Source organism: Haliotis rubra, unplaced genomic scaffold (genome assembly GCF_003918875.1).
Source record: "Haliotis rubra isolate DU_JTF1 unplaced genomic scaffold, ASM391887v1 Scf1954, whole genome shotgun sequence".
NCBI classification, from domain to species: Eukaryota; Metazoa; Mollusca; class Gastropoda; order Lepetellida; family Haliotidae; genus Haliotis; species Haliotis rubra.
The window spans coordinates 24,571-45,751 of record NW_025765952.1 but is presented as its reverse complement, the minus strand read 5'-3'; the positions used below and the strand labels follow the sequence as shown (position 1 = coordinate 45,751).

Below are 21,181 nucleotides of genomic sequence, written 5' to 3'. Positions count from 1 at the left end.
TTCTAACATTAATATATTTGTTTAATGCCGTTTTCAAGTTATACAAATTTGTGTCTGTGGGGATACCTCAATGTGGGAGGGACAAAATGATGCAGGCCTCAGACGTTACCAGTGTGGTGAGACTAACAAGTTGACAAACCTAGAAACCATTGAGGATGTCAGACCACAATGTTAAGTTTCTGGCGTGCCTGATGGCGAATTGCGGTGGTTCCGGTGTCTGCCATTCATGGCCACTCAATCACATGACGAGGGAACTAAAATGCCAGTACCAAGTTACAATAGCTACTGATAACTGGTAACAAGAGGATGTGGATGTAATGATAAACTGTACCTAAGATTTAAGTGCCTGATGATTAACGGTTTTTCTGTGTCCACAGATACCAAAAAGGTGTATTAAGTATTAAGGACTTCACGAGAAAACAAATTAGTATCATGTAAGTATTTAGCACACTAAAACAAATGGTTGATACCAAGCAGCACTCATGCCGTCGGAGTACAACACAAGTATCAGTGACATCAACACTGCACAAAATGCTCCAAATAAATTATCAACATTTTAATGAAATTTATTTACACGATTTTTAAATAATACACATAAGAGAAGGTTATGCCACTTGTCACCGTCATGTCTCCCATAGGAATCTGTCATCTTGTAGTATAAAAGCGAGTTCTTTATTATATTCAGCGTAAAATTCATGGAGTATTGTTCTTGTAATATTCTTCATTGCCGGAGCACGTTTCTTAGACTTGGTTTCGTGTCGTCTTTTCAGTTCTGTGAGATTGTCCATAGCCGTTTCATTCAGTGGAGCTGAAAATACATTCATTGTGATTATTTATACATATCCGAGTTTTAATTTGAGTTGGTCAATAGTTATATTTGTACATGTATCATGTAGCTGGTGAGTGGCTTGGGTTTAACGAAGCTGTGAACAGTAGCTCAGTTCCAAGCGTGTCAGCGTATTGTCGGAGACAAGCCTGTAGTGATTCACGTTGGTGTAACTCATGACCCGGGTGATGGTGCTGACAAACCTACAGACATAATGAACCGGGATTCGAACCCCCGATCACACGTTTCTGGTGTGTGCCAAGGACATCAACTCTGCACAGAGAATTTTGGCGCCTTAGACAATTGAACCATCTGCGAGCCTTAGGTATCATGTAGGTACCATGTTAGATATTATGTAGGTATCATGTTTGGTATCATGCAAATATATATGTAAGTATCATGTAGGCATTATGTTAGGTATCTTGTAGGTATCATGTTAGGTATCATGTTTGGTAGAAGTAGGTATTATGTAGGTGTCATTTAGGTATCATGTTAGGTATCATGTTAGGTATCATGTTAGGTATCATGTAGGTATCATGTAGGCATCATGTTAGGTATCATGTAGGTATCATATTAGGTATCATGTAGGTATCATGTTTGGTATCATGTAGGCATTTTAGGTATCATGTAGGTATCATGTTTGGTATATGTAGGTATTATGTAGGTGTCATTTAGGTATCGTTAGGTATGTTAGGTATCGTGTTAGGTATCATGTTAGGTATCATGTAGGCATCATGTTAGGTATCATGTAGGTATCATGTTAGGTATCATGTTTGGTATCATGTAGGTATTATGTAGGTGTCATTTAGGTATCATGTTAGGTATCATGTAGGTATCATGTTAGGTATCATGTTTGGTATCATGTAGGTACCATGTAGGTATTATGTAGGTATCATGTTAGGTATCATGTAGGTACCATGCAGTATTATGTTCGCACCATGTTACATATCATGTAGATATCATGTTAGGTATCATGTTAGGTGAGTGAGTGAGTTGAGTTTTACGCCGCTTCTAGCAATATTCCAGCAATATCTCGGCGGGGGACACCAGAAATGGGCTTCACACATTGAACTCATGTGGGAAATCGAACCCGTGTCTTCGGCGTGACGACCACTAGCCAACCCCACCGCCCATGTATCATGTTAGGTATCATGTCGGTATCATGTAGATATCGTGCAGTAAAATGTAGGTGTCATGGTAAGCATCATGTTAGGTATCATGTTAGGTATTATGTAGGTATCATGGTAGGCATCCTGTTAGGTACCATGTAGGTATCATGTAAGGTATTATGTAGATATCATGTAGGTATCATGCTAGGTATCATGTTAAGTACCATGTTAAGTATTATGTAGATATCATGTAGGTATCATGTAGATATCATGTAGGTATCATGTTAGGTATCATGTAGATATCATGTTAAGTATCATGTAGATATCGTACAGTATAATGTTGGTGTCATGTAGGTATCATGTTAGGTATCATGTTAGGTATAATGTAGATATCATGTAGGTATCATGTAGGTATCATGTAGATATCATGTAGATATCATGTAAGTATCATGTAGGTTTCATGTTAGGTATCATGTTAGGTATTATGTAGATATCATGTAGGTATCATGTAGATATCATGTAGGCATCATGTAGGTATCATGTAGATATCGTGCAGTATAATGTAGGTAGCATGTAGGTATCATAGTAAGCATCATGTTAGGTATCATGTTAGGCATCATGTTAGGTATCATGTTAGGTATCATGTTAGTTATCATGGTAAGCATCATGTTAGGTATCATGTTAGGTATCATGTTAGGTATCATGTCGGTATCATGTAGATATCGTACAGTATAATGTAGGTATCATGTTAGGCATCATGGTAGGCATCATGGTAGGTATCATGTTAGGTATCATGTTAGGTATTATGTAGATATCATGTAGGTATCATGTAGATATCATGTAGGCATCATGTAGATATCATGTAAGGTATCATGTAGATATCGTGCAGTATAATGTAGGTATCATGTAGGCATCATGTTAGGTATCACATTAGGTATCATGTTAGGCATCATGGTAGGTATCATGTTAGGCATCATGGTCGGTATCATGTTAGGTATATTGGTAAGCATCATGGTAGGTATCATGTTAGGCATCATGTTAGGTATCATGGTAAGCATCATGGTTAGTATCATGGTAAGCATCATGGTAGGTATCATGGTAAGCATCATGTTAGGTATCATGTTAGGTATTATGTAGGTATCATGGTAGGCATCCTGTTAGGTACCATGTAGGTATCATGTTAGGTATTATGTAGATATCATGTAGGTATCATACTAGGTATCATGTTAAGTACCATGTTAGGTATTATGTAGATATCATGTAGGTATCATGTAGATATCATGTAGGTATCATGTTAGGTATCATGTAGATATCATGTTAAGTATCATGTAGATATCGTACAGTATAATGTTGGTATCATGTAGGTATCATGTTAGGTATCATGTTAGGTAGTATGTAGATATCATGTAGGTATCATGTAGATATCATGTAGGTATCAGGTAGGTATCTAGGTATCATGTTAGGTATTATGTTAGGTATTATGTAGATATCATGTAGGTATCATGTAGATATCATGTAGGCATCATGTAGGTATCATGTAGATATCGTGCAGTATAATGTAGGTAGCATATAGGTATCATAGTAAGCATCATGTTAGGTATCATGTTAGGCATCATGTTAGGTATCATGTTAGGTATCATGTTAGGTATTATGTAGATATCATGTAGGTATCATGTAGATATCATGTAGGCATCATGTAGATATCATGTCGGTATCATGTAGATATCGTAGAGTATCATGTAGGTATCATGTAGGTATCATGGTAGGTATCACATTAGGTATCATGTTAGGCATCATGGTAGGTATCATGTTAAGCATAATAGTCGGTATCATGTTAGGTATCATGGTAAGCATCATGGTTGGTATCATTGTAAACATCATGGTAGGTATCATGTTAGGCATCATGTAGGTATCATGGTAGGCATAATAGTCGGTATCATGTTAGGTATCATGGTAAGCATCATGTTAGGTATCATTGTAAGCATCATGTTAGGTATCATGTTAGGCATCATGTAGGTATCATGGTATGTAGCGTCATGGTAGGTATCAGCATCATGTAGGTATCATGGTAGGCATCATGTAGGTATCATGTTAGGTATCATGGTAAGCATCATGTTAGGTATCATTGTAAGCATCATGTTAGGTATCATGTTAGGCATCATGTAGGTATCATGGTAGGCATAATAGTCGGTATCATGTTAGGTATCATGGTAAGCATCATGTTAGGTATCATTGTAAGCGTATCATGTTAGGTATCATGTTAGGCATCATGTTAGGTATCATGTTAGGTATCATGTTAGGGATCATGTTAGGTATCATGTTAGGTATCATGTTAGGTATCATGTTAGGTATCATGTTAGGCATCATGTTAGGTATCATGTTAGGTATCATGTTAGGATCATGTTAGGTATCATGTTAGGTATCATGTTAGGTATCATGTTAGGCATCATGGTAGGTATCATGGTAGGCATCATGTTAGGTATCATGTTAGGTATCATATCGGGATCATGTAGATATCGTGCAGTATAATGTAGGTATCATGGTAGGCATCATGTTAGGTACCATGTAGGTATCATGTTAGGTATTATGTAGGTATCATGTAGGTATCATGCTAGGTATCATGTTAGGTACCATGTTAGGTATTATGTAGGTATCATGGTAGGCATCATGTTAGGTACCATGTAGGTATCATGTTAGGTATTATGTAGATATCATGTAGGTATCATGCTAGGTATCATGTTAGGCATCATGTTAGGTATCATGTTAGGTATCATGGTAAGCATCATGTTAGGTATCATGGTAGGTGTCATGGTAGGTGTCATGGTAAGCATCATTGTAGCATCATTGTAGGTATCATGTTAGGTATCATGTTATCATGTATCATGGTAAGCATCATGTTAGGAATCATGTTAGGTATCATGGTAAGCATCATGTTAGGTATCATGCTAGGTATCATGTCGGTATCATGTAGATATCGTGCAGTATAATGTAGGTATCATGTTAGGCATCATGGTAGGCATCATGGTAGGTATCATGTTAGGTATCATGTTAGGTATGATGTAGGTATCATGGTAAGCATCATGTTAGGTATCATGTTAGGTCTCATGTTTGGCATTATGTTAGGTATCATGTTAGGCATCATGTTAGGTATCATGTAGGTATCATGGTAAGCATCATGTTAGGTATCATGTCAGGCATCATGTCGGTATCGTGTAGATATCGTGCAGTATAACGTAGGTATCATGGTAGGCATCATGTTAGGTGTCATGTTAGGTATCATGTCGGTATCATGTAGATGTCGTGCAGTATAGTGTAGGTATCATGGTAGGCATCATGTTAGGTATCATGTAGGTATCATGTTAGGTATTACGTAGGTATCATGTTAGGTATCATGGTAAGCATCATGTTAGGCATCATATTAGGTATTATGTAGATATCATGTAGGTATCATGTAGGTATCATGTAGATATCATGTAGATGTCATGTTAGGCATCATAATAGGTATCATGTCGGTATCATGTAGAGATCGTGCAGTATAATATAGGTATCATGTTAGGCATCATGGTAGGCATCATTGTAGGTATCATGTCGGTATCATGTAGATATCGTGCAGTATAATGTAGGTATCATGGTAGGCATCATGTTAGGTACCATGTAGGTATCATGTTAGGTATTATGTAGGTATCATGTAGGTATCATGCTAGGTATCATGTTAGGTACCATGTTAGGTATTATGTAGGTATCATGATATGTATAATGTAGGTATCATGTAGGTACTTGAACATTCAATCGACATGAAAACACCTATCGGCTTCTAACATTACCTTTTCTTGGAATACCTCCTAAAATATAAAGTTTTTGAAATGGTGTTAAGCATTATGCAACATACGTAGTAATAAAAAGTTGAAGACGTCTCGGAGAGTCCCCAGTGCATCTATCTTGTAGTCCTCTGTCTTCAAGATGAGGAAGTCCTCTCGCGGAAAGACAGCAAGCCATTCCTTGAGAAACACCGAGTAACAGCCAATATGGAGTCGGGTCTGAAAGATGGAAGACAAATAATAAATGAATCGGGCCGCTTTCGGTAGTATTTCAAATTATCAGATAAAAAGTGACAGAGATCGCGGGTGTTTGCAACTGGGTTCAACCAACGAGAACGTACATCGTGCTGGCGGACAAGATAAAACATCAAGGTGACTCTGGATGGAGCCGACTTTTATAGTTGTGTACAGGATTGCCGTGTCAGAGGCGGCTGTGCCTAAACCCCGCTTCCCGCTTGAAAGTGAGTGTGTAGGTAACCTTCGTTTAACGCCGCTTTTCAAGTTATACACATTCGTGAAAGCTCAATTTGGGAGTGCAGAATTGATGCGGTTCTCAGACATTTACCACTATGGTGATACTTACGAGCATAGACACCGAGTTGACAAACCTAGAAACCATTGAGGATGCCAGACCACAATATGCTGAGCTTCTGGCGTGCCTGATCGCGAACTGCGGTGCTTCCGGTGTCTGGCCCACTCATACCCCTTCTATTACATGACGAGAGAACTAAAATGCTAGTGCCAAGTTACAATACTTACTGGTAACGAGAGGATGTGGATGTAATCATGATATTCGGTTCTAATAATCGTGCTATTATAAATTATACCTAAGATTTAAGGACCTGATGATTTACGTTTTTCTGTGTATTAAGTTACTGGGACTGGAGAACATGGAAATATTTATATAGGCGAATCTAGGGTTCGAACACAGGAATTTAACATTCGCATTGAATATATCTACCTTTGCACAGCTATTAGTGGAATCTCAGATGACTTGGCAACACATACGGATAGAGAGGCTCTTACGGGTATAATTTGAGAATGGGTGGGTTGTGGACTCAATGGTGGCACGGATTATGTTTCTAGGCATGTGAACATTTATACTCGTGGGTTACACGCGGTGGTAAACTTCTGAGACACACATTACTTCGGGGTTTCCTCCCACGTTAAACAGACGCACCCTGATGTTAATGGAATATTGTTCACAGCGCTGTTAAATGCAACTCACACACAGGTGTTATAAAAGAAAGTTCAAGAAATTAAATACCGGCAGTTGATGGTACATCTTCCAACTGAACATGCATGTTCTCAAAGAATTGTCCCGGATGCAGTTCTCCATCATTCTGATGGAAAGGATAACATGGTCGTGGAATGATTCAGGTGAATGTCCATAATTCATGAAAAAGTAGTCCGAATATAACCTGAAAAACAAAATACAGTCGAACCAGGATTGTACGGACCCATTTTTTATCCGGAAACATCAGACTCTGAATATCCAGTTAGTTTTAAAGTCAAATAGACCGAGTATAATCAGAAAGTAACAATGCCAATTTACAGTTAAATCCGGATTGTCCAGACCGTTAATCCCGACATATGAGGCTGGGAATGTATTGACATATTTAAAGGCACTCAGCATCCATAGTTTATGCAGATTTTTGTCTAGATTAATGAAGTTCTTATTATATTTGATTTGTTAGGATTATTCGAACTATCAATGCATTGCACTTGTCCATGACTCAATATCAATCTGTTGAATTAGGAGATAACCGTACTGTGTTGGAAAATCAGAGGTATATGACAGTATAATAGCTTAAATAAAACATTTAGAGCGTTATTAAGATTTTTTTTAAATACATACCATGTTTGAAAATTAGAGGTATAAAACGTGATTTTATACCTCTGAATGACTTTGATTAACCAACCACAATCCAGTATTTACTGAGGTCATGGTAGAATATAGAACACCGTGTATCTGTCTTAGTTTGTCACAAAATTCTTCAAAGGAGGAGTAAGACAGTGGTACTTTTCAAGCTATTGCAACACAATTTTACACAAGATTTACCTCAATTTACAACAAAAGGTATCGTCAGATTAAAGTTAAATTTCCCTTCATAAACATCCGTAATGCTGTCACCAACATTGACAATATACCTGTCTATCGGATTCCTGAAGATTAGAAGGAACTTCATATGTTTATACACATGGCGCATTAAATGTGGAGTAAGAACTAAAGGTTCTTTAAGCCCTCTGTTCTGAGGGATTCTCGTCCATCCGCGGAAATCCCAGAAGTCCATCGGTGTTCCGTCCCCTAGTGAACAAAATGTAATTATAAATGTAAGCCAATAATTGAAACTCTCTAAGAACTAGAGGTCTTGCCAAAGTGGGACAGGTGGCTCATATATAACAGTTCAAACAAGGAGGCGTGGAATTTTGAAATAGTTATTCCTTTACGCTTCATTGACATCTTGGCTTCAGTAAACCATTTTCTTTTAAATTTTATATCAATTACCCTATCTTATAATATATGTCCTCTGAACTTCACATTCGTAACTACTCGTGTCATTCCGACAAGCCGGATGGCGTCTCGTACCCCTCTCGTGGCCATGTTTACGACTGGGCCCTGTCTAAGCGCAAACGGGCATGGAGATGAAAATAGTCTAGTACTACTGTCAAGGAAAGATAACTCTGAATTTCCAAACATGGCCCCTAGAATATCCAATATCCCGTGGGCAAAACAGCAATACAGTCATTCCCTAAATATATTTCAGTGTTTAAAGTTTCTGATCCTTTAGCTCAAAGTTTCTGTTTAAATTGTGCTTTGCATAGTTTAGCGAAGTTTCAAACTTCAACGGTGCCGCCATTTTCATGCTTCGAAATGCGTTTTACTACGCGCGATTTGATTGGTTTGCCACGATTCTTGGCAATAATGGCGTACGATAGGGGTACGAGTCTTCTTGTAAGTCACGGAAAGAGGCGAGTAGTTACGAATGTGAACTTCGGTGTAGATTGCTTCCCTTTGTTCTGCCAAACCCCAAATCACTCCGATTATTATCCTTGGTCTGTCAGCTATATTTTCGTGCTGTTCATCTTTACCAAAGGACAGAAGACTAGCCGTGCTTCTCTTACGATTATCAACACACTTATAAAAACAAAAATATAAAGGGATTTTCACCTTTTACTGACTGACTGACTGGTTTTACGCCGCTTTTAGCAATATTCCAGCAACATCACGGCGGGGGACACCAGAATGTGTACCAATGTGGGAATTCGAACCCGGGTCTTCGGCGTGACGACCACTAGGCCACCCCACTGCCCATGTATCATGTTAGGTATCATGTCGGTATCGTGTAGATATCGTGCAGTATAATGTAGGTATCATGGTAAGCATCATGTTAGGTAACGCTTTAACCATTAGGCTACCCCACCGCCCCTTTTAGTTTTAAGCATCCAGCAACTAGTCATAAGCCAATAGTCAATATGTTCTATTTGATAACTCACCTACAATTTCAGAGTGATAGCCATTGACTGTGTGAGCTTTTATTTTAACAGATGCCTCTCTGAACACGTCGATGTAGTCAGAAAACGTTTGATGACGATCATTCATTCTTTTATGAAAGAAACCTGGAAAACATATTGGAAACAATACATATTATGCAGACATTATCGTGATTTATCCAATACCATGCAGCTGTATTATAACTGTTCAAAGGTCAAATCTGAACTGTATTTTTAAACAAATTATAACTTGGCCAAATCCCACTGTCACAACTGGGAGCATGGATGGCCCAGTCGTACACGCCAGAAACCTATGCTCTTCAGTTCGAATCCAGTCTCTTGGGTTCCACCACGTGGTATATGTGTGAGAGATTCATCACTTCGGGCCTCCTCACACATCAGCACGCCATGCAATAACTGAAATACTATTCAAAGCGGCGTTAAACCAACTCAGCCACTCTCTCCAAACTCAGCCTCTCACTCAATGTTCAAACAAGGATGATTTGAAGCACTATTCCATCACTGTTCCAGGAAATCTGTCTGTACTTTGCTCATACATGTAAATAGTTTCGTATTGTTTGTTTGCTTGTTGTTTAACGCCGCACTCAGCAATAATTCAGCTGTTTGAACAGACAATCCAGTGATCAACATCATGAGCATCGATCTACGCAATTGGGTAACGATGACATATGGGTCAACCAAGTCAGCGAGCCTGACCACCCGATCCCATTAGTCGCCTCAGAAGTTTCGTATTGAACGTAAACACTTACGTAAGGTTCTATAAGAGAAGGTATGTCTGATCGCATCCTACATTAGCAGATTATAAGCCTAATGCGTCTCCAAATTTATGCGACTCAAACTGCTGTCTGCAATAAAACACCAAACTAGCGATCAAATCGTACACATGGTTATGGATACAGGTTAAATTAGTTTGAGGAAAGAAACATTTCATGGAAACCTTACAAGAATTATCACAAAGAGCTAATAACTGATTTCACTTAACATGCATTTCATGGCAGGGTGACCGGTGAAGGTCCGGGTTAGAATTGATATTCAGTAACCCATGCTTGTCGTAAGAGGCGACTAACGGGATCGGGTGGTCAGGCTCGCTGACTTGATTGATTGGGTTCCCAGTTGTCAGGTCCAGACTCGATTATTTACAGACCGGCGCCATATAGCTGGAATATTGCTGATTTCGGCGTAAAACAAAACTCACTTACTCACTCATGGCAGTTTATCTTCACATTTGTCCTCATTATGCTGACTACTATGGACCACTTTAGTCAACATACCAAACATTACTTTAAATCATAAAATGATCGCGAAGAGTAGGAGAAACCCTATGTTCCAGTATATATTCTCATACCTATGACTTCTAACTGCAAAAGTTGGCAATTCAGTAAACTCAGGTTATAACGATCTCAAATGGACCTCTGATTGTAGTTTGTTATAACCGTAGTAATTGTAATTTCGACTAAAAATATACAGCAAGTGACAGGGGCAAAATATGGTTGACACAGCCGCATTAATCGTCTTACGAGTAAATTGAACATGTAACCATGATTTCTTGAAAGTCATTTAGTCGTATTAATCGTCCTACGAGTAAATGGAACATGTATACATGGTTTTCAGTCATTTAGTCAGAAACCCATTCCTCTCTGTTTATTTCATCATCTGTTTCATTTACAGTCAGTTGCAAATATCGCATTTTATCAATACTATGTAAAATGGTCAACTGTACAGGCGCTTACTTAATACTTAACAGAGAGTAATTATACATGATCTCATCTTTTTCAAATATAAATGTTATCTAAGACTCTAATTACATCTGTGATTAACGTAAACCATATGGGGCAATATGAACGTCGCATTTCTACTACCAACTTCAGTTTAGATCAGTACATCCAGATGAAGCTGAGTTGTCAAGTGACATTCCACGATTGCATTGAGGGAATGTAAATATTGCGAACGTTACCGTGCCGCTGAAAACTTGTGAGTCGAATTGAGACAGTCTTTTAAACGTCGGAAAACATAAACTAGTGATGTCAGCTGCGTGAAGCAACTGCAAACCAAGAAACGGGATGCAACGGAGTAGTTTACTGTAGGAGGCCGTGGCGATGACAACTGACATGCATCGTGACGTCGGTTACATTGTGACGTAATGCAAAAGTGTTCGATTACGAGGGGGCAGACTAGAATGGCACGGTGACGCCAATACATTGTGACGTAATGCAAAAAGCGCACATTATCGTCTGATAAAGTACTGTCGGCGCCTTTGATCTTTCACCGAAGCATCTTAGAATCCTTACTTAACCCCCTGGCTGCCGAGTTTTTTTTCAGGCGCACATTTTCATACGCTTTGAAAAGTGAACGTTGTGCGAGAATTGCTCTCGCGTGGTCCTGGATCTACGTAAGGCTATAAAGTTACACAGAAATGTAGAATATTAAATTTCCTATCCGTTGGTATAAATATAAGTGCAACTACCTTGGCGGTTTGAGAAATAGACCTTGCTAAATGTTGTCCAAATTGTTGTTATGCGTTAAAAAGCAGTAAATTTCTCCGCTTTTTATCGCGCACCGATAAAAGCACTGTGCTAAGAATCTTTTAATGGGGCATCTTTACGGAAAGTGTGAACGAAGAAAATACAGCCTGATATCTGAACGACATAAGTGTATATGAATTGGGTTTATGTGCTTATGCATAACGTTATACGCTCAACATTAAAAATGACTCGCAATAAATGTCAAAAATGTATGTTCTTCTACGACGTCAAACGAAGACAGAGAGGTCATACACGTATAATGATAAGGGGGCATAACTCCGTTATGCGTAACACTAGGTCAATGTAACCCAGATCACTTGGAGAGAATTTGTTGTGGATACGGACGCTATATTTTCGTTATTTTATATTCATGGTGAACCACACTAATCCAATTCAAAGTTCCCCAATGTGAACGGATGCGCTTTGGTAGTTTCACAATTTATAAGAAAAGATGACAACGTATTACATGTGAAAGCACGTAATAGCGATTTGAATGGCCCTATCCGATATATAAGTTAGTTCTCAGATTCCCATATTCTCATGTTTGTGTAGATGTAATTTGACTAATTTTGCATCGTTATTACCAGAGTACTAGCCATATCTTCAAATGTAACGAAATTGCTGAAAATAATACAACATTTTAGTTGACGTCATCGCTTGTTTTATACATTTTGCGACGTCAGAAAAAGACGACATTGGTATGCTGATTAGTATATATCTCACTTAATTTCTATTAATTGTATCAAAGGTCTAGACTTCTATGTCAGAATTTAACACTCTTTAGACAAAACATAAAATGACTGATTTTTCCATTTAAATAGTGTCCTGAATATATCAACAATTAGACAGTTTGACAGCGTATCTTATTGTGAAAAACATGCGCACCTGTTTGGCATCAATTTAACGTAAATAAAAATAATATTTCCCAACACCCGAATATTTTGTTTGGGATAAGAATTTTGTTTGTTTATGATTTTGAAGATATTTCTCTTCATACGTATGCAATGAAAGATGCATAAGGATAGCTTTTTATATATGGAACTATATATTAGAATATGGATACAAAGATTTGTCCGAATTAACACATGAGATGGTATATATATTTTTCAACAATTTTCCTATAAGTAGTTAGAGTTTGATATCATGTCATCACAATATTATTTAATCGAATATGAATTGAATATATTATCGAAAACAATGATAGAGAATCATAAAACGTTTCCAACAAACGCGCACCTTGCCGATCTATATGCATCATTCTTTTGTCTATAAAACGACACAAAATTATGCAATGAACAAGACAATTCCTTTAAATATGTGTGCATATACATTTCATTTCATATATAAATCATTGTCATTAATATTATCAGTTTTGCATATAAGGTTGAATTATATCACCGTTCATTAACCTGTTCATATGAAATTGCAATATTAGTCCAAATAAATTGAATATTGTACATCATAGGAACTAAAGTAGATGCAGTTATGGCCACGTTTGATCTTCTAACACTTGTGTAAAGGTTTAGAATATGGTGTATTGCAATAAATATGTCAATTTCTTATGTAAATATGATTCAAACAATCAAAAAACTTTCAAAGAATAAAACACCGTAAACCCCATATGCACGTATGATATGATATGGAACAAGGTTAAATGTAGATACTGAAGTCAGTTTCATTAAAAAGCATCCGAACTATCCGCAAAATATACATCATAATACTGACAGTGTAATCGGAAGGATATGGCGATTGTGTTTACTCTTGTTCACCTCAAAGAAATTGCCTAATATGTAGAACAATGTTGACGTATGACATCACTACCGCTGACCGATTTCTTACAAAATGGCGGCTTTGCTGACAAGGGTACACAGGATTTTGCGAGGACCCTTCCACTGATTCAGGGATCGTTTGTACATAAATATGAGATGTAAGTAATCAGAATGATTCTGACTATCTGTGTATTGTTATATGTTTTTATCGTTTTCACTATACGTAAGAGAAAAGGACAGAAATGCAGATAATTACCGTTGTCGTTCTGCGTGATTTGGCGTCGGTCATGGCGTGACGCTGCACGGAAACTTTGACAATTTCTTATGAATTATCAAATCATTGCATTGTATCTATTGTATCTGTAAACGTAGTATATTTCGCGCAGGTTTTATTTTCGCGCTTTTCGCGCAAAACATTTTAGCGCGAAAATTTATACACCGCGAATAAACCTGTCATTCATTCAGTCTAGCCACGCTCGCCCTGAGTTGTTACCATAACACATCACGTTTGAAGACAGAAATCTACGGGAATCTTAAAATGACGACTGATAGTAGCATAAAGAATCAAACTTAACTGTCGCTGTAATGGATTTCCCAAAACATAATTATATAATGAGCCAAATCCCCATCGCCGAATTAGCGAAAACAGCAATGTGTGTTGTGGCCGCCATGGAAATTGGTCACATGACAGATGGTTTGATGCAAAACAGATTACCATGAAACGACTTGTTTGAGTGGCATTTTAGAAGTTGAGACGTACAATATATAACAAGTTTTATGGATAACAACTTCTTTATTTTCGTGAGTGCGACGTTTCGATACAGATTCTCACATCAAACGCCACAAGCCTACCATCAACCGTGACCAAGGATACTTCATTCCATCTGCTTATGATCCACTCCTCCACCAAGCCCAGTCTATTGTATAAACATCGCATCCATTGTATAAACATCTCATTGTAACTACATCTCTGGCTTCCACTCACTATCCTTTATGTACTTACTGGCTTCATCAGCTTACTGCTTAGCCAATCATGGCAATTATGTTGTTTCCTTTGTCTATTATGTTGTTTCATTGTTATATACAGTATATATATGCAGCTCCTACACTTCATGTATCACTCTTGCTTGACAACGGTTCAAGAATCTGTATCGAAACGTCGCACTCACGAAAATAAAGAAGTTGTTATCCATAAAACTTGTTATATATTGTACCATGAAACGACTCGGAAAGAAATAATACAGCAGTATTTATTTATTCATTTAGATACAAACGTATCATCATGAAGCGAATAGTCACTAACACTCAATCATCTCATTCACAACAACCCGGCTTGTTTGAAATCACAAAGAGCTTCATATACAGGATAAGTTAATTAGTCAGATCGTCAGAATTCGGAACATAATACTGGTGTGTTTTTCTTCTCTTCCGGGAGTAAACAGGCTACTGTGTACTAGTATATCGCACAGATACGGATTTCCTGTGAGTAAGTAATAAACGCCACCTGACAGGTTAAGCCACTCTGTTTGTTTTCACTGCTATTAGTGGCGGCCAGAGAGACAGCTGGCAGTTCCGGCAATTACTGATTGCGCGAATAATTGACCGCGCGATGTAGTCTAAACTGTCAATTCCGCGAAAATTGCACCACGCGAAAATAAGTACGTTTACAGAAGCCAGAAATGCTGATAATTACAGTTGTCGTTCTGCGTGATTTTGCGTCAGTCATGGCGTCACGCTGCACGGAAACTTTGACAATTTCTTATGAATTATCAAATGATTGCATTGTATCTATTTATAATTTCCTATTTCTTGCTACGATACTCTTTCCATGTATATTCTAAAGGTATAGAGCCATTGCAAGCAATGAATAGACGGATGAATGTTGGAAAATTTCTGAAAATGCTACGCAGTGTAAAATCGGAATTTGTCTTTGTTTACATTTCACACAAACGCAGTCTTTCAAGCACAGCGTTCGTTTTCACACCCAATATGTTTCGTCTCATTTTATCTAGACAGTTAATATTGGTGACACAGACCAGTTTCAAATTGATTCTAAAATGTATGGGGAATTCAGGGATGCATTTTTCGAAGCTGAATATGAGATATACGTGATGTAATAGGCGTCTCAATACCGGCCTTCGCGAAACGTGATTTTGTAAACACTATCCAATATGGCGGAAAGCGCTCTACGGTGTTCGTGTAAGTGCATTTTCGAAAACATCCCAACCGATTCTAGATTCATCGTCAACGTTTCAGAATTATAATTAGCGATTTCATGTAAAACTGATATCAGTGATCATGAATAGGTTATTTTTTAAATTCAATACTCCCAGGAATTATCCGATTTTCACATTTCAAAACATATAGCAAATAACGCTGTGAATCGCGATTTCATACTGTGTCAAAAATGTCGCAATTTTCGATGAAGCCTATTTTAAAAGGTCATTTTCAGCACTTGAGCTTTGTCTAAAATAATACTGGATGGTATCAAGAAACAGGAAATTTCCCGCAGAATTCGAAACTGTGAAGTGTATTTGTGTGCGTGGGATATTTTGATTTTTATTCGACTTCAAATTGAGGGTTGAAGGGGAAGGACATATATGTCCCTGTGGCATCCAGGCCAATTGCTAACGGCTGAAGGGATGGTGTAAATCCAGCTAGGGTCCATGCAGGTAGCAAAGGTACTGTAAGTCCCCATGGTCCCTAGTATGGTGATCTACCTTCAGTTGTTTGCAATATATAGCCTGTTTTGATATTGTATTGTCTTCTATAGTTAAAAGTTTTTAGCTTTTCATACTAGTTTTATATCTAATATCCCTGATCCTCTTGTTGTTTTACTGTCTTTCGTTGACAGGGATTAATAATTTGACTTTATTTATTACGACTTTATTTATTATTCACATTCTTGTCACGATATGGCTGCAATATTGCCGACGTGACGTTAAATTTGAACGCACTCACTCACTTACTTGAACCATTTAATTTTTACGCTGATTTACCCAGCCATAGAATAGTATCTCAAAGCGCAATCAATGATAGATACTTAGATATTATAGGATTTAACAATATGTCTCGTGATCTTAAATTACATGAAAAAACGAACTCAAATTTTCTTTTGCCCCTTGGTTTCATATTAAGACATACGTTCATCGTCCAATAGAATCAGTTCCGTATAAAGACAGACGTTCATCGTCCAATAGAATCAGTTTCATATAAAGACAGACGTTCATCGTCCAATAGAATCAGTTTCATATAAAGACAGACGATCATCGTCCAAAAGAATCAGTTACATACAGAGACAGACGTTCATCGTCCAATAGAATCAGTTTCGTATGAGGTCAGACGTTCATCGTCCAATAGAATCAGTTTCATATAAAGACAGACGTTCATCGTCCAATAGAATCAGTTTGGTATGAAGACAGACGTTCATCGTCCAATAGAATCAGTTTCGTATAAAGATAGACGTTCATCGTCCAATAGAATCAGTTTCGTATAAAGACAGACGTTCATCGTCCAATAGAATCAGTTACATATAGAGACAGACGTTCATTGTCCAATAGAATCAGTTTCGTATAAAGACAGACGTTCATCGTCCAATAGAATCAGTTCATCGCATCAACGACACCACGTATATGGTTGATAATTACCCTGTGGCGACACTATCTGTTTAACCAATTTCATAAATTGTATCTTTTCATGAGGAATACCTTGGTGGATGGGAGCCCTAATATAGTATATTGCAATTTTGTTTTTTGACAAGAGAAAAAACGACGCGTTACCATAGCGACGCCAGCTCCAGTAGCTGGACTCCTTCCCAAGAGTACATGTACACGTCTCTACATCCGGGTGATGAGTAATTCTGTTGAACAGATCAGTAGATCCGCATTTGTCGGATCCAATGAGATGGAAATACGGGAGGCATTGGATCGTATCGTTCCGGGCCTTCCAGCACGGGTTCTTGTAGTCTGACAGCAGTGATGTCCTGTTCTGAAAGGAAACATATATTGTCAACAGACATCTTGTTTCTAAACCATGCAAGTGACGACGAGTGAGTGAGTGAGTTGAAATTTATAGTCACATCGGCAATATTTCAGCCATATCGTGACTAAAACTAGTTCTAAATAAGTGACGACGAATGACTCGTGCCTTTTCATCATTTCTATAAAGCACGATATAAAATCTTTCTAACAGATCTGTTTTCTGGTATTCTCGTTATTTTGAGCCTATATTTCATAGTAGCAGTGTACAGATGAAACGGACCGCACTCAAAACTCATAAGTGAGTGAGTGAGTGAGTTTAGTTTTACGCCGCACTCGGCAATATTCCAGCTATATGGCGGCGGTCTGTAATGATCGGATCTGGACCAGACAAGCCAGTGATCAACAGCATGAGCATCGATCTACCCAATTGGGATACGATGACATGATTGTGTCGTCCAAGTCAGCGAGCCTGACCACCCGATCCCGTTAAACGTCTTTTACGACAAGCATGGGTTACTGAAAATCAATTCTAACCCGGGTCTTCACGGGTTTCACCCATAAGTTGTATTGAATACATTTGATAAAGTTTCATAAGAGAGCAAGTTATTTTCTAAAAACAAGAATTAAGGTGACCACTATTGAAAGACAATTACGACGTTGTGTTAGCAAAATACACAAGTGGTCACTAGAAAACGGATTTAAATTATTCGAACATGTATACATTCACTTTTCTAATAAACACAAACTACAACACGATCCAATGTTATTCCTATGAAACCTCCAATCAAAGTGGTCAAAGAGGCCAAAGTTTTTAGAACGGTCTGTGACAATAAAATGTGTTGTATTCCTCACACATATAATGTTTAAAGGTCACATGCAACCAAAAAATCAAACAAAATTAAAACACAATTATTGTGTATTGAATATTGTCATTAGCAGACAGGCAGGCAGACACATAGGTGTCAATAAAACAGACATTGAGTTTTGTCTGTGACAACGACATGTCTGTGTCACAGACAGGCAGGCAGACACAGTTAGAAATTCTGTCAACGCTAAATAATGGCATTGCTCTTAAGTATCGAACTGAGAAAGTGACTCGGTAAGAAGAACGTGTGGTGAAATAGACAAATGAAATTATATAAACAGTTAAATCGGTAATCTACTGTCATAACATATAAAAAACTCGCGCCTGTGAAATATCAACAAAACATTAGAAAAATAGCTCACACCAAAGCCTTCACCGAGTATTCACCGGACAACCCTCTTCCCAGTTGCGCAACCTATTTCACTGCGCATGTGCTATGAGCGCAGCCCAGCTGTTGAAACCCGTTTTCCCCAGAAAAGTCTGGGGAAAATTAGTGAAACGTTTGAACTCCGATTTCGCGCCTTTTTCATCGCGTTATTTTTCAACTTTATAAGTTGAATTTGCATTTTTGACGATTTGTTCCGGTAAGTCCATACCGAAAGGTATCAGAATCTGCAAAGTTGTGTTTTACGTTGCATGTGACCTTTAATTTAAATTCTTAAAACCTCTTGATATACGAAAGGTAGTTTCAAATGCTAACTGGGGTGGGGGCCAAACACTGCTCTATATCAACAGAACATTAAATAGATCTCAACTTGACTATGGTTGTTTTATATATGGTATAACGCGTATATTCAAGAACTTGACACCATTCATCATCAAGGTTTTGTGTCCAGGTGCACTTTAAATTTTAAACACTGTGTGGCTGATGAGCTGTGTCATTATCTCCAACGCATAAAACAGCCGTTACAACAGGTTACTAAACTACATTCCGATCCATCAGATAAATGCATCTATTTTTATACTAACTTTTCAGACCTTGTATGGTAAGAAAACTAACCCAATTGTTTCCCAATGAGTCCGTATTTGGTGATTCAGAAATACCAATAAGTGATTGTGTTAAGTATGGAGGCATTTTACTTTCGTCTGATCTATCCCTAAAATCTAGAGTATATTCATACTGCCAGAAAGCACGACAATCTGTAAATTCTCTAAAAAGTCTTGGTTTAAATGGTAAAGATCTCCACCCTACTTCTTCTGTTAAAATATGGAAAAGAATGATACTTCCAACGAGCTTTTACGGTTGTGAACTTTTACCCATTCTTCGAGGTAAAGATTATGACTTGGTAGAAAGTACACAGAGATATTTTGCCAGATGCATTCAGGGTTTCGGTAAGCGCTTTTCCTCTGCTTCAGTGCTAGGTAACCTTGGATTGTGGAACATGGATGGTTATATAGATAAATGTAGACTACTATTTCTCGGCAAGCTGTGCAACAGCAAGTGTAACTCTTCATTTAAGGATATTTTCTGTGTACATTTAGCCACCTTTCAAAACAGAACAGCTGTCTTACACAGTATATGTGACATACTTATTAAAACCAGTTTAAAATACAGTCTCTTCAATTATCTTAGTGACTATCTCGATTTTGGAAGGTTTCCATGTAAATCGTCATGGCGAGGAATAACTATTAATTGCATAAATAAACCTGAAACTGAACGATGGATTTCTCACGTGTGTGTAAGGCACGATATGAATAGATATCGCTTGACCCACAATTTCTTTGGTGTACATAGATTGTATTGTTTGATGTATATTTACCCACAGTTTAAAGATATATTACAGTTTTGTGTACAAATCAGCTCAAGGGGAAAATTCTCAAAACATTGTGAACTCTGCAAAAGATATTGTAATGATTATGACTGCCATATAATTTTACACTGTGAACACTATATGTACAACAGAAATAATTTCTTTTCAAAACTTATAGATCTCTTTGATGTGGATGTTTATGTACAAATAGAGTTATTATCTGAAGATGAAATGTTATCACTATTTTCTGGGGGTGAACTACTAGTTACTAACGATATTGATGAAATGTCATGGAGATGTATGATTGTCCTCTTCTGTAAATACCTATATTCCTTGCTTCCCTCACTAAACTGTGCATTCTAGACCTTTCATCTTTTCTTTGTACATATATATGACTATATGAATGTGTTGTGAATATATTGCTGTGATGATGTTGCTGTAAATATTTCATGTACATGTTTATAATGATCTTCGGAATATAATCTGGAGGAAATAAAGAGATTCATTCATTCATTCATTCATGTTGATGGATTTAACAACAGAGACAATATGTCAGCTGCAGCAACAACTATCTGATGATAGTTCCGAAGGTTACAACGTAATGGACACCAACGTCTTGTCATAAAGAAGCATACAATTCTATGGATAACAGCTCCTTGTTTATAATGAAGCATACAATTCTATTGATAACAGCTCCTTGTTTATAATGAAGCATACAATTCTATGGATAACAGCTCCTTGTCATAATGAAGCATACAATTCTATGGATAACAGCTCCTTGTCATAATGAAGCATACAATTCTATGGATAACAGCTCCTTGTTTATACAATTCTATGGATAACAGCATACAAGCATACAACTCTATGGATAACAGCTCCTTGTTTATAATGAAGCATACAATTCTATGGATAACAGCTTCTTGTCATAATGAAGCATACAATTCTATGGATAACAGCTCCTTGTTTATATTGAAGCATACAATTCTATGGATAACAGCTCCTTGTTTATAATGAAGCATACAGCT

General features: G+C 37.6%; 1 protein-coding gene across 1 annotated transcript; it reads right to left on the bottom strand.

Moving 5' to 3' along the window:
- Positions 1–541: 541 nt before the first annotated feature.
- On the bottom strand, positions 542–19,480 carry LOC124274899 (carbohydrate sulfotransferase 15-like). Its single transcript, XM_046710267.1, has 7 exons — positions 19,406–19,480; positions 17,340–17,547; positions 9,252–9,374; positions 7,905–8,061; positions 7,021–7,174; positions 5,825–5,972; positions 542–808 (listed from the first exon to the last, which is right to left on the bottom strand). Exons 1-7 carry the CDS (start codon positions 19,478–19,480, stop codon positions 624–626), a joined length of 1,050 nt encoding a protein of 349 aa, XP_046566223.1. The 3' UTR covers positions 542–623.
- Between the last annotated feature and the right edge of the window lie 1,701 nt (positions 19,481–21,181).

Coding starts and splice junctions, on each gene's coding strand:
- LOC124274899 (XM_046710267.1), bottom strand. CDS start 19,480: ATGCCTCCATACTTAACACAATCACTTATTGGTATTTCTGAATCACCA. Junction 7,175..7,904: donor TTCAGGAATCCGATAGACAG/GTATATTGTCAA, acceptor TTTGTTTTTCAG/GTTATATTCGGACTACTTTT. Junction 5,973..7,020: donor AGATGTACCATCAACTGCCG/GTATTTAATTTC, acceptor TCCATCTTTCAG/ACCCGACTCCATATTGGCTG.